General features: G+C 46.5%; 1 protein-coding gene across 2 annotated transcripts in view; it reads right to left on the reverse strand.

Annotated features, from left to right (window-relative positions):
• Window positions 1-13,606, reverse strand: part of pcdh10a (protocadherin 10a) — a 27,441-nt gene extending 13,835 nt beyond the window's left edge. For both annotated transcript variants that reach the window (XM_028598831.1, XM_028598821.1), the window contains exons 1-3: window positions 10,459-13,606; window positions 9,008-9,066; window positions 7,887-7,993 (exon numbers count right to left, since the gene is read on the reverse strand). In XM_028598831.1, coding sequence (XP_028454632.1) covers window positions 7,887-7,993; window positions 9,008-9,066; window positions 10,459-13,005 — 2,713 coding nt within the window. In that variant the 5' untranslated portion in view covers window positions 13,006-13,606. The remainder of the gene's footprint in view (window positions 1-7,886; window positions 7,994-9,007; window positions 9,067-10,458) is intronic.
• Window positions 13,607-14,043: the final 437 nt, after the last annotated feature.

A 14,043-nucleotide genomic window follows, 5' to 3' on the forward strand; every position in this document is an offset into this window, starting at 1 on the left:
AGTAGATTTTCTTCTGTGCTAAAATGCGTGGTATCGGATCGGTGCATAAACTCCAGTGCTTGCCGATGCTGATAACAACATTTAAGGCAGTATCAGATGCTTTTCCAATACTGGATCGGTATCAGAACAGCTCTTAAAAACTAATCATTCCGTTAAACGGTCACGCAGTGCATATGTCTAAGACTTTTATTGTGAAAGGTCGGAACAGAAGGAGTGGATCTGGTATGTGCTGGCTTTGTGAAGGTTGAAAGATTGCCGTCTTGGTTCTTGGTTCTGTTGTTTAAAAAGTAAAGGCGCGACGTGATTGGCTGATGCCTTTATTGGCGGTGCAAAAGCTCCGAAAATTCAACCTTGTTTGGACACTTTTAGCAGTGTAATATTTGCTTTCTCTGTGACAGTAGGCCTACTAATAACAAAAACAACAGTTTAAAAAATGATATTTATGTGTGAATGAATCGCTAACTAAAGGCCTTAATTTGAGCACAGTGACATTACTACAGTACTACTAAGTCAGACGAGGCAAAAAGAAGGACATTGAGACACGTACATTATATCTTGACCTCTTACATCGTGTTATTATGTAGGAAGTTTAGCATCGCAGCCTTGCTGGAGCAGATGTCCACTGTTGTGTGGGCAGAAAGGATGATATGTGTATTACTCATGGCCGTAGCATCCCATCACTGAGATTTACTTACGTATGTTTTCAGCAGATTTGAGTTGTAACCAAGAAGGCTTGTGTCCTTGTTGTTTTTTTTTAGTTTTTTATTCATTTCAGGGTTGGGAACACTTTGAATTTGCCATTGAGTTCCTTTCCGAAAGTACAGCCTATTCACACCACTTTTGCAGACATGTGCCTGATGTATAAATTGACCCATGAACTTGCACCACCTCCACTCAAGCAATGTGTGTCATTTTGCAGATATAATGTAAGGGTCACCAGGGCTTCCGTAAGAGGTGACTGTTGCACTCAATTTTGGAAGACTAAATTTGGTCAATCAGCTTTTTCATTTACTGAAGTAGAAAAGTGGAACTTAATTCCACTTCACATTAGAGATTGTGCAAGTCTCAGCAGTTTTAAAATGTCCTTAAAGACTTGGCTGAAGGCGAATCAACTATGTGATCATTGATCTTTTTATAACATGGAATCTATATTTGTATTTTGGTTTATATGTGAGTAATGCTTGTCACATGTTGTTTGTTGTTAAGATTTTATCTGTTTTGATAGTATTGCCTGTATTGTCTATATTGTCCTTTTATCTCCCTTGCCCAGGGACCACAGATGTGAATTAGCTGTACAGCTAACTCTGGTACAGGGCCTGAACTGTGCATGGTCCCTGACAAATAAACTAATAAAATACAAAAACTACCAAGAACACATTCATCAAGCCACTGGACATGATGTTTCACTATATTGGTAATCACTGCATTACAAGTTCTTCTTTCGGTTTTGATTTGTTTGCACACAGAACTCAGTAAGTCGGAGTGAATCCACTCCTCCATCAACCTTAATTGTGTAAAAAGGTCATGGAAGATTTTTTTTTTACATGCTTAGTTTGAGATAAGAAAGGGAATTTGTCAGGCCAGTCAATTGGTTAATCAAATTGATTGATTCTCTTCCTTTCTCTGCTCTGACTTGTATTGATATTCACCAAAGCCAGTCAGCTTCCAAGCAGTAGTGACATCTCCACCTGATACAGGCTAAATTGTTTTTTAACGAGGCAATGTTTTTATCCTATTTGCTGTAATAGATTTGTACTTTTTCTTCGTCCCTCTTCTTTGTGTTACTCTCTGCTGGTGGGCTTTTGAAGGCTTCATGAACATATACTTTTCTCTGCTTTTTAACAATCTCAGCCCCTTTAGAGATTATACATTTTATGTGTTCTGGTTTCATTACTCCTTAAAGGTGCAGTAGGTAAGACATATAAGATTAACTTTCTGTTATATTTGTTGAAACTGACCCTATGGTCAGATGCACCAATCATTGCAAGGGGGGGTATCTAACTGTGTGTCAATCACTGCTCATGCACACGCATTCATTCTCCCGTGTGGGGGGAGGGTCTTAGGAGACCGTTTTGGGCTTTAGCAGAAAGTGGGGGAGGGACTGAGAAGTTGTCGATGTCCAAATTTTTTGGCTAAGTCCTGGATCTTCCCAATTCTACCTACGGCACCTTTAATGAATGACGGCGTCACTCTTTAAGTTCATTTCGGAACATTTGCTGGTTCCAGCTACTCAAATGCAAGGATCCGCTGCTCTTCTGTCTCTTACATGCTAGTGAACTGAATGTATTTGGCTTTGGAACCGTTGGTCGGACAAAACAAGCAATTTTGACACGTTTCATTTCAACTCTAGGAAGCATTTCATTTCTAGGAACTATTTTGGGATACAGCAGGCGGAACGATTGATGGAGAAAATAATCTGCGCACGAGTCTGACCAAACTCTTTTCACAACAGAACTGAAGATCTTTTCGTGACTGAAAGTTGTACTAATAAGTGACCTTTGTATCACTATGTAAGCAACGTTGTCGTTTGCAAGCCTTCAGCCTTTTTTCAACTACTTGTTCTTCTAGATGAGCAAGGTCTCTGTATTGTTTTTTCCATTATGGGAGCTTTTGAAATAAACTTTAGACATTATCGTCGGGTCTCATGGATCATTAGACTACGGGGATCACAGCCTCCGGTTTTGTCAGTATCTAGAGCCTGAGAGGAGGGTGTTTCAAAACCCCGTGTGCTAAATTCCACTGACAGCTCAGTGACATGGGAAACTGCAACACGGTGCCCGCCACTAATTCATAATCAGCCATCTAATACACCGTTGCCACAGTGATTTAATTGTCCCATTTGTCACGGCTGTTGTTCTCACCAAAACAAACGTCACGATAATGATCATTTCCAGCCTCCCGCCCGTCACGCAGCCTTCCACAGCTGATCGAAACGTTTCAGAGATGCCAAATTTTTTCACTGATGAATATTTAATCCCCTTTTATCTGTCACCTTTTTTTTTTTTCCCTATTCTTCTTTCCGCTCGCTCACTCTTGCCGTCATCTCCTATTAGGATAATGAGGGAAATAACGAAGAGAAGAGTGTCTTATTTGGATCAAACAACCTTGGAAAAAAAAAAAAAAAAAAATGTGTGGGGCAGGTGTGGTAGTTAATCAATAGTGAAAAAAAAAAAACATTTTCCACTTTTTAAAGGTAGCCGGTGATGTCCCAGGCAGTGTCCCTTTTGATTTAAAACCACGTCAGGAGACTTATTTTCTAAAGTGTCAGACGAGCGGCCGAGCGGGAAGCTACGGCAGGTGGAGTTGATGATATGCCAACTGGAAATGGTTTCCCCTTGATTTGAAATATTCCCGGTGCACCAAAAGGGAGAGTGTGTGCCGCGCGGTCCCGTGAGGAAACCTTGCCTCTAACCCTCCTTTGATAATTGCTATGCAAAGGTTCTGGAAATGAATTACTGATCAGCCGAGTGTTGCGGGGAGCCAACGTGTGGGGGAGACAGAATGAAGGATGAGACTCAAAACCCACAAAACCCTGGAAGAGAATGTCTGTGTGTGTCTGTGTGTGTGTGTGTGTGTACGTGTGTGTCTTGTGTTTGTGTGTGTGTGTCTGTCTTGTGTGTGTGCATCCCTGTCTTGTGTGTGTGTGCATGCCTGTCTTTTGTGTGTGTGTGTGTGTGTGTGTGTGTGTGTGTGTGTGTGTGTGTGTGTTTATGTCTTGTGTGTTTCTTTGTGTGTGTGTGTGTGTCTGTGTGTGCCCATCTTGTGTGTGTGTGAATGCCTGTCTTGTGTGTGTGTGTGTGTGCCTGTCTTGTGTGTGTGTGTGTACGTGTGTCTTGTGTGTGTGTGTGTCTTTTGTGTGTGTGTGTGTGTGTCTGTGTGTGTCTGTGTGTGTCTGTGTGTGCCTGTCTTGTGTGTGCATGCCTGTCTTTTGTGTGTGCGTGTGTGTATGTGTGTGTGTTTGTGTCTTGTGTGTGTCTTTGTGTGTGTGTGTGTGTGTGTGTGTCTGTGTGTGCCTGTCTTGTGTGTGTGTGAATGCCTGTCTTGTGTGTGTGTGTGTGCCTGTCTTGTGTGTCTGTGTGTGTGTACGTGTGTCTTGTGTGTGTGTCTGTCTTGTGTGTGTGCGTCCCTGTCTTGTGTGTGTGTGTGCATGCCTGTCTTTTGTGTGTGTGTGTGTGTTTGTGTCTTGTGTGTCTTTGTGTCTTTGTGTGTGTGTGTGTGTGTGTGTCTGTGTGTGCCTGTCTTGTGTGTGCATGCCTGTCTTTTGTGTGTGTGTGTGTCTGTGTGTGCCTGTCTTGTGTATGTGTGCATGCCTGTCTTTTTTGTGTGTGTGTGTGTGTGTGTGTGTGTGTGTGTGTTTGTGTGTGTGTGTGTGTGTGTGTGTGTGTGTGTGTGTGCCTGTGTGTGTGTGTGTGTGTGCATACAAACAGATTTGCTTATGCACACACACGCTGCAGAAATGCGTAACACACACACACACATACGTGGGCTATACATAGTCCTGGCTCGGGCTTATTCAGTTTGGCTCCCTGACCATCTTCATGCAGAAGTGAAGAACAAGCACTCAGCATAAAACTGGTATAGGCGCTCAATAACATACACAACACGGCATGCGACCCACATGAGACAATCAATAATATTCATATCCCTATAATGAAAGAAGTCTCACGTATACAGTACATAGAGAGAAATGAGCAACGGGTACGCCTATATAGAGGCAACATACACCTGGCGGAGTGCCAAGCACTACCTACGACTCTCTCTCTCTTCTTTTAAAACGGAATCTCATTTAAGCTTCCCAGAGCGCCGCCTCGAAAGGAAAACTCCTTTTCAATACAGACATCATCACCTAGCCTTGTTTTCTCATACGCAGAGCACGGATTATGCACAGGTAAGGCTGGGCCATATGGAGAAAATCAAATATCACAATATTTTTGACCAAATACCTCGATGTCGATACCCCAACGATATTGTAGCGTTGACTATTGGTGCTGTCCCAAAATATTTACACAATGAGATTTGTGATAAATAACCATCAGTAATGTGGACATAATGACTAAGTGGGTAAAGGCAAATAATAGAACAGTTACCACAGTCTGGTAAGTTCATAACTTTATTGTAATGCAGCCTTTAAAACCAGGAAAAGACACCACTTATGCCATATTATGATATTACGATATCCAAAATCTAAGACGATAAGTAAGTCTCATATCACGATATCGATATAATATCGATATATTGCCCAGCGCTACGCACAGGTATCGTGCATCCGCCTACATATTAAATCAGACAATGGTATACCTCTACACACACACACAAGTACACTCCATCTGGTTTTGTCGTTTATAAAAGTCTGTGAAACTCAAGTGTCCCTCTTTCCAAATACTGTGTGATATAACCTCCCACGGAGCGGTAAGCTGTTCCCTTCTAAATCCAACATGAGGAACAAATGTTGGTTTCCTCGTAGAGTGTACGGAGGACGGAACCAACAGGGTACACTCCCAGGCCAGTGCCAAATGAGCATGCTCGGAGCCAAATTAAGATGAGGAAACGTGTTATTGGTTTATACTGTAAATGGGATCTGGCAAACCAGCAAGAAGGAATTTCAAGGCAATACTCAACATAGGAATGCGTTTTGAAGTGCAGTCGCGGGCCAGAACATCATGTCAGGGCGGAGTCCTTACCATGCTGTAATGTAGGTTAAGATGCATTTTGCATTTTCAACATATCTTCCTGGCTATCTTCTTCTGTGTCTCTATCGCTGGTCTCTTGGGTAGAGTATATGTTGTATTATTGATTATTAGAGCTGTCAAAATGAACGCAAAAAATAACGAGGTAGACGCAAATTCCTTTTTAACATTTATTACCTTTTATTATATTTATTTATAAGATTTTTTTAAGATGATATTTGTGGCATTTTTAGGCCTTTATTTTTGACAGGAAAGTTTTAGACATGAAACGAGAGAGCGAATGACATGCAGCAAAGGGCCGCAGGTTGGAACTGAACCCGCTGCCGCTGTGTCGAGCACTGAGCCTCTGTATATGACCGCGCACTCTACCAGGTGAGCTACCCAGGCGCCCGACGGAGCGACATCTTTTTTGACGCGTGATAAAAAAAAAAAAAGAAACAAAGCTCCTTGAGCAGAAATGGATAAAGAAAAGGAACTTTTGAATGGCAAGTTGAGTCTCAAAGCCCTTCCAGATGATTCTCTCCACAAGACTGAAGTTGTTTGCATGTACTAGGGCTGCTCCCTCTTAGTCGATTAGTCGACTAATCGGTCGTTTTGGTCTTAGTCAACTTAGATTTCTTTAGTCCATTAATCATGTTTTATGCTTTTTTCATCCTGAATGATTTATTTCCAAGAAATGTACGAGCACATCTCTGGTAAACGCAAGAATTAAAGTGGTGCTTTTGCACGACTCTTTGCGGAGAAACTAATTTTTACAGATCTGTCGATTTAAATCAACTAATCGATTAGTCGCTACAGTTGAATGAGTGTTAGTCGACTAAGAATTTCTTCAATCGAGCACAGCCCTAGCATATACTGTCCATGTGAACGGTTGAGTTACCACTGGAGTATGTCCACTCTCAAATACCATATGGGCAACAAAGTGCATTTAGAAAAGATAAAAAAATGACATTATTATGCGATTAATTGTGATTAAATACTTGAATCGATTGACAGCCCTAATGATTATTAATCATCATTTTTAGTCTTGATTAAAATTAGAAGTGAGCCTTAAGGACTTTTCCCACTTCTGCATTTCAGTCTCGCACAGACTGACGTCCCCCCGGCCGTTTCATCAGCGAGGGCCGGGCGGCGGCCCTGCCACTGCTGCATATCGGCTGTCTATTTGGGCTCAGTTCATTAATAATGTCAAACACTGTGGCGCATGATGAGGACCGTTGGCTATCCTACAACACCTATCTGATCTGCTCTATTTGTATTCCCAGCACTGGTATGATATTTGGCAGTCTCCGGTCTAGACAAGGGTCTTACACAAGCCGTGTGGAACAATCCCTCAGAAGGAAAGGGCAATTCAATATGAAATGAGATTTTCTGTTGCTCCACTTTCTACCTGACTCCACTTTGATCAATAAACAGGTACTTACCTAATAGAACTTTAGAGAGAACAAGGGTAGGCTTATGATAAGACCTAAAGCCTTGTCTTAAAAAAGCTACTGCACTGGAGAATGTAGAAGAGAGAGAGAGAGAGAGAGAGAGAGAGAGAGACAGTGTGAAGGGAAATATTCCCTAACTCCAACATTTTGTTTGCCTTGACTTATGCCAAAGCTACAAATAGGCCAGCAAAAAAAAAAAAAACAAGGAATGCAAAAGCTGCTAATGCCCCCGATCAGCTGAATCTACATCCAACAAAGGCAGTGCAATACGCCGACTGCGAGGCTGATTGAAATGCATCTCATTATATTAATTTTGCCCCCATGCCTTATCCTTTCACTTGAGTGAACCTATTGATTTGTGCCACTAAAGCACTAAAGGCCTCGAACTGCCTCGCTGCGAGTCGCAGTCCTTTGAGCAACACTCGGTGTTGGAAAGAGAGCCGGGGAGCAGCGAGAGGCGGAGAACGAAGAGAGATTTACCCGAATATTCCTCCCTTTCACCCGGGTGTGAAATACAATCAGCACCTCTGGGGGCCGGCTCATGCCAGCCAGCCAGCCAGCCAGAGCTCGGGCCTTCGCACACTCTCTCAAATTAAGGAAATTAAAAGTCACTGGTCCGCACCAACGATTCCGCATTATCCCCTTCACTATCGCAAACACACAGTATGGAAACAGAGGTTTAAAGTGTGTGTGTGTGAGCACTGAAATTACAGTGTAATTATGTGATGTGGTGTTGGGGGAGAGGAGGGGGGGGGGAGGGACTCACCGGCCGAATGACCCCGGTTAGTGGCATCGTGGTCACTGTCGCCCTGTTCGCTGTCGCCATGACCACTGTCTTTGGAGCTGACGATGTCGGCCTCTTGGAAAGCCGAACTGTGAAAAAAAAGAAGGTGGAGGAGGTGAGAGGGAGATTGCAGACAGAGAAAAGAGAAAAAAAGAGGTAGGGGAAAAAAAATAGAATGGAGGGGTCAGAGAGAAGAGAGAGAAGGGAGACAGAGGGAGGAGGAGATACGACATTAAGAAAATAGACGAAGAGGAGGAGGATTAAATGAGGGGGCAGACAGAAAGAAAGAGAGGGAGAATCAGAAATCAACACTGCATTAATACAGTCACGGTGGCCGTCAAGAGGCTAAATTGGATGTCACACACGCTATGTAATGAAATCCAGCATTAGAGCTGTAATAGGCGCTGCTCTGTCAGTTATGGGACGGGCGCCAAATTGAAGATGAACATTATGGATACACGGAGAACCGCGTAGCCTCTCAAAGCCACAATTAATGTTGCGGAATGTCCGGGACTCACACTGATGGATGTAATCTCCAATTTTATAGATGTGTGAATCGCCACGGTGAATGGTATGTGGCTCACTAGGTTTTGCACATTGGTAATAATATGGTGTGTGTGTGTGTGTGTGTGTGTTGTAGTCAAGACCACCTAAGCCGAGACCAAGTTATCACCAAGACCAGAGTGTACCGAGACAAGACCAAGACTTTGAGGGTTTGAGACTAAGTCAAGACCAAGACCATATTGTGTTAGACAGCCAGAGCAGGATAGGTATAAGTCAAGTTATTGGTTGCATTTGCAAGTTTGAAAACATAGGCACGAATCAGACAATGCGCAGGCAATTTAGCGAAATCCCTGCGGGTGTGGTCTTGACCGGTCTTGAAATAAAATCCTGAGTCCTCTTCATCCGAGACGAGATGTGAGACCGAGTTAAAATTCGGTCGATTCCGAGACAAGACCGAGACCTTCAAAAATTGGTCTTAAAACCGGTCTTGAGACCAAGAGCGATCTTGAGTACTACAGCACTAATGTGTGTGTGTGTGTGTGTGTGTGTGTGTGTGTGTGTGTGTGTGTGTGTGTGTGTGTGTGTGCTTTTGACTCTACCTGTTGACACGTCTGGGTCTGTCCACCAGATAGCTGAGTTCTGCTCGTTGGTGTTTTGCCTAGAAAAGCCCACAGAAAAACACATTTGGTCACTTTTAATGCTAAACAGACATTTAAAATAACATAGGGAGCTTTATTCTAGATAACAGGAACATAATTGATCACATATTCATGCATTGCTTGTTGTTGACATATTTACTGTGATAGAAGAAGCTGAGGGCAGCACCAGGCGGGGGTAACGGACAGTGCGCGCATCCACTTGGTGGGTGGGTGAGTGAGTGAGTTGGTGAGTGAGTGAGTGAGTGGTGAGTGAGTGAGTGAGTGAGTGAGTGAGGAGACAGGAGCAGGGGAGAGTGGGTTAGGGAGGCGATTGAATGCGTAAATGATTGAGCCGCCCGATGCTGAAACTGAACAACCTTTGTTCACGGTGCTGCCGTGCCGCGTCGTGCACGGAATACTTAACGCACAGCAAAGGCAAGGCTGTGACTAGCTGTCTGGCTCCACTCCAGCCACACCGCAATCAACAAAAAAGCCCCAAACTCCACAGTTCCCCCCCCCCCCCCCCCCCCCCACACCCTCCCCCCGTGCAGAATGCACAGGCTGAACCCAAAACAGGGCCTTGAAGCTACTCGTCTTCTCTTTTTTTTCCCCGGTCATATTTGCCACCCAATCTTTATAACCCGATGAGGATAAAATGCCTGTGCTTAAAGTTGCTGATGTAACCAAACTATGTAACCAAACCAACCAAATGTAACCAAACTAATCTTCCACAAACGTTTTTTTCTTCTTCTAAATGTCTGATACAATTCTGTATTCCTTATGTTTTCCCTTCACTGCAATTATAGAAGTAAATGATTTGATAAGATGCCACACCTTATTTTGCAGGTAACCCAAATTTTTGAAATCCCTGCTGATTTTGAAATCAATTCGTAACAAAAACTGCACATCCATGCGTGCGTGTGAACATCTTAATGTATGGGGTCAGGTGAAATGTGACAGCGCCAATCACGGTATGAAAATAAAACGCTTCCAAATTTGTGGCATGACGGAAAGATCAGAAGCAGTTATGCCCAAAGTCGAAATCTCTGTCACTCTCTGTCTGATGCGCGCAATGTAAAGGTTGATCTGCAGCCTGTGATCTGATAGCACTCCATTGCGAATAAAACTAAAAGGCCACATGAGATTTAACAATTGACATGTCCAATCACCATACACGCTTGACAACGAATAAAGGCCACTGAGCAGAACCAGCCAAGCCAATAAAGCAGACACCGCTTCCATCTGAGTGGATAACATGTTTTGACATGAGGCAGACACAGCTGTTGATATCTGGGGGATCTTTTCAAAATGAGGTTAAACTCTCGATTTTTGAAATCACGCTTTTGCGCACTTTGTAACACAACTGAAGTGGAGCCCCCAGGCCGACAACAGCTCATCCAGGCTTCTCTTACCTCATTAGAAAGAATACTGCCGTTGGATATGATGTCCGGTTGTTGGTCACTGTAACCCGTGACTATGGCACCGCAGGGGTTGGCGTGGTCCGTGTCCGTTCCGCGGGAGGGGCTGCACGGCTTCAGGAACATCAGATCCGTCTTGGCGGACTCCGGCGTCAGACACACCTGGTAGCAGTAGGAGTTCTGGTTCTGGTGGTGGTGGGAGCCGAAGCCCCCTCCCACGCCGCCCACCCCGGACTCCTCCACGGGCACCTGGCCCACGGGCCCGACCCCTGACGTCACGTTGGTGCTCTGAACCAACATGATGTCGGACTTGCTCAGCTTCTTCTGCTTGCGCCCGCGGGCCTGCCGGCTGCAGCACGCGCTGCAGCACAGGCAGCAGTCGCCGGCCATCAGGCACGTGTACAGGTTGAGCTTCTTGTCCTTCTGGCAGCGCACGGCCAGCACGATCATGGCCAGCAGGAAGACGAAGGACACGGAGCCCAGGGCGATGATGAGGATCAGGGTCAGGTCCAGGGAGGTCTCCTTGGCCTTGGATGCCGAGCCCCGGTCCCCGCTGCGGCCTTCCACCACGCTGTCCACCAACACCACGCTCACGCTCGCGGAGGAGGAGAGTGGGGGCTGCCCGTGGTCCCGCACCTCGATCAGCAGGTCGTAGTAACCCTGCGGGTCCCGCTTGGGAGAGATCCTACGGGCTGTCCTCAGCTCCCCCGTGCGCCAGTCCATGCGGAACATCCCCATCTCGTTGCCCCGCAGGATGCTGTATGAGAGCCGTGCGTTCTCGCCGTCGTCCGCATCCATGGCCACGATGCGCGTCACCAGGTACCCGGGCTCCGCGGAGCGCGGCAGGTGCTCTTTGGCTGTGCCGTTCTTACCGATTGGGGCTATCACGGCGGGAGCGTTGTCGTTTTGGTCCACTATGATGACATTTACGGTGGCGTTGGAGAAGAGCTCGGCGGCGCCAGAGTCTTTAGCCTGGACCATGAAGCTGAACTCCTTCAGCTGCTCGTAATCAAAAGAGCGCAGCGCGTAAAGGTAGCCCGTGTCCTGGTTTATGGACACATACGTGTCCACAGACATGCCCTGTATGTCGCACTCCAATATGGAGTAGGTAATAAGAGCGTTTTGTCCCACGTCGGGGTCCAGAGCGCTTACAGCGTGAATGAACGCGCCGGGCACGTTATTCTCAGTCACATACACATCATAAACAGCCTGCGTAAAGCGCGGCGCGTTGTCGTTCTCGTCGGACACGTGCACTTTGATGGACTTGCTGGTGGCGAGCGACGGCTGGCCCTTATCTTTGGCCACCACGGTGACGGTGTATGAGTCCGTGTTCTCCCTGTCCAGCGGGCCGTCCGTCACGATGGTGTAGTAGTTTTTAAACGAGGACTTGAGCTTGAAAGGAACGTCTCCTAATATCTCGCAGCTCATGTGTCCATTGTCGCCAGCGTCCCGGTCCGACACGCTGAAAAGTGCGATCACAGTGCCCGGGGCGTCCTGCTCGCTCACGGACTCGGTCACAGTGCTGAAACCGATCTCCGGCGTGTTGTCGTTCACGTCTGTGAGTTTGACCAGCACTTTGCAGTGCGCGGGAACCGCGTTGGCCCCCAGATCTTTAGCCTGGACGTAAATCTGATGCGTGTTGCTCTCCTCATAGTCCACCTCCCCCGCCACCTCTATCCTACCTGTCCGGGCATCGATGTTGAATAAGTCCTTTATCCGCGGGGCGTTGTGGCTGCTGAACGAATAAACTATTTCCCCGTTTTGTCCCTCGTCAACGTCCGTGGCGTTGAGCTGAATGACCAGAGTGCCCACGGGAGAGTTTTCCCGCAGGCTGACAGAGTACACGGACTGGTCAAAGGTGGGCGCGTTGTCGTTCGAGTCCAGAACTTTAACGACCAGGAGAGCCGTCCCGGTGCGCTGCGGGATGCCCCCGTCCACAGCCGTCAACACGTAGCGGTGCACCGCCTGCTGCTCCCTGTCCAGCGGCTTCTCCAGCACCAGCTCGGCGAACTTGTTCCCGTCGCTCTGCGTCTGCACGTCAAGGTAGAAGTAGTTATTATTCGTTATGGCGTATGTGCTGAGCGCGTTCGTGCCCACGTCCGGGTCGAAGGCGTTCTCCACCGGGAAACGCGTCCCGGGGATGGCGCTCTCGGATATCTCCACGGAAATGTCCGTCTCGGGAAAGCTGGGCGGATTGTCGTTGATATCCATCACTTCTATCTCCACGCGAAAGAGCTCCAGCGGGTTCTCCAAAAACACCTCCAGGTGCAAAAGGCACGGGGTGCTCTGCTTGCAGATTTCTTCCCGGTCGATTTTCTCTTTCACAACGAGCGCGCCGTTCTCTAAGTTCACCTCCAGATACGGTGTCCGTGAACTAGGCACCGTCTGGAAGCGGCGAGCGGAAAGTTTGGTAATGTCCAGCCCCAAATCCTCTGCGATATTCCCAACCACGGAGCCAGGTTCCTGCTCCTCTGGCACGGAGTAGTGTAGCTGAGAGACAGCTCCATCCAGGATGGAGAGCAGGAAAATGAACCAAATCATCTCCTCTCCCACTCACAAAAGTGCACTTCAAGACGGGGATTGGGGAAGGGGGGGGAAAGAAAAAATAAGTATTATTCCCTTTCCTTACAAGAAATGAGCATTTCCCATCGCCTCTGTCCGTAAAAAGGCAGTGAAATAAACAGCAACAAGGCTGCCCGAATGTGAAATTCCTCTCGTCTGCCTCGGGTCAGTGGAACATTGTGTCGTTTCAGCTGTGAGAAGCACAGCCATTTGATCCGAGCTTCTCTGTTTTTTAATCAATTCTGCACCGGTCTGTCTGTTTTGGCGTCAGCGCAAAACATTGCAGGCTGGAGCCAGGACGCATAGCCAACACTCCCTGCGCACGGAACAGACAGCCCCTTTCTTCACACAAAGTCACAAAACAACAGGGAATTCCACACGAGTAGGAAAAAAAAAAGAAAACAAAAAAAAAGTCCTATTGACGCACCGCCGGAATCTACAACAAATGCAACTTCTACTAAATAATAAAAAGGACTGGCGAATAACAGGACTTTCTCTCTCTCTGTCTCTCTCTATCTCTCTGTGGGAGGATGTAATCACTGCGCCTAAGCGCTCAAAGCGGATGATGCTTTCAGCTCGGCTTCTGTTAGGCGAGTGCGAGCGGCGGGGTTGGTTTTGCGCACAGCTCCGTTCCCACCAGCCAATGATATTCTCAAACAGCGGGTGTAATGGCACCTGATTGGGGCTCCGCGACGCCAGCCAGAGCGCACATCGGGCCCTCATAACAAAACCAGTTAAGTGCCGCTGAGATCCTCTCTCTTCTCCTCTTCTCCACTCTCTCCTCCAGGCCCAGCCTCACTTGTAGCAGGGAAATTGAACGTTTTACACATCCAGTGAATTAAGAAAGTCGAATAATAGTGGGTGACAGTTGGCATCGGCTGGGCTCTGTGCAGATAAGATTGCAGCTGCCACGGGAATGCTGGCATTTCTGAAATGTTTTAATTGGGACAAACTGCCTTTATTCATTATAATCATGTAATCATCATATAGTTATTATTATTATTATTTTTTGTTTTA

Source organism: Perca flavescens, chromosome 2 (assembly GCF_004354835.1).
Source record: "Perca flavescens isolate YP-PL-M2 chromosome 2, PFLA_1.0, whole genome shotgun sequence".
NCBI lineage: Eukaryota > Metazoa > Chordata > Actinopteri > Perciformes > Percidae > Perca > Perca flavescens.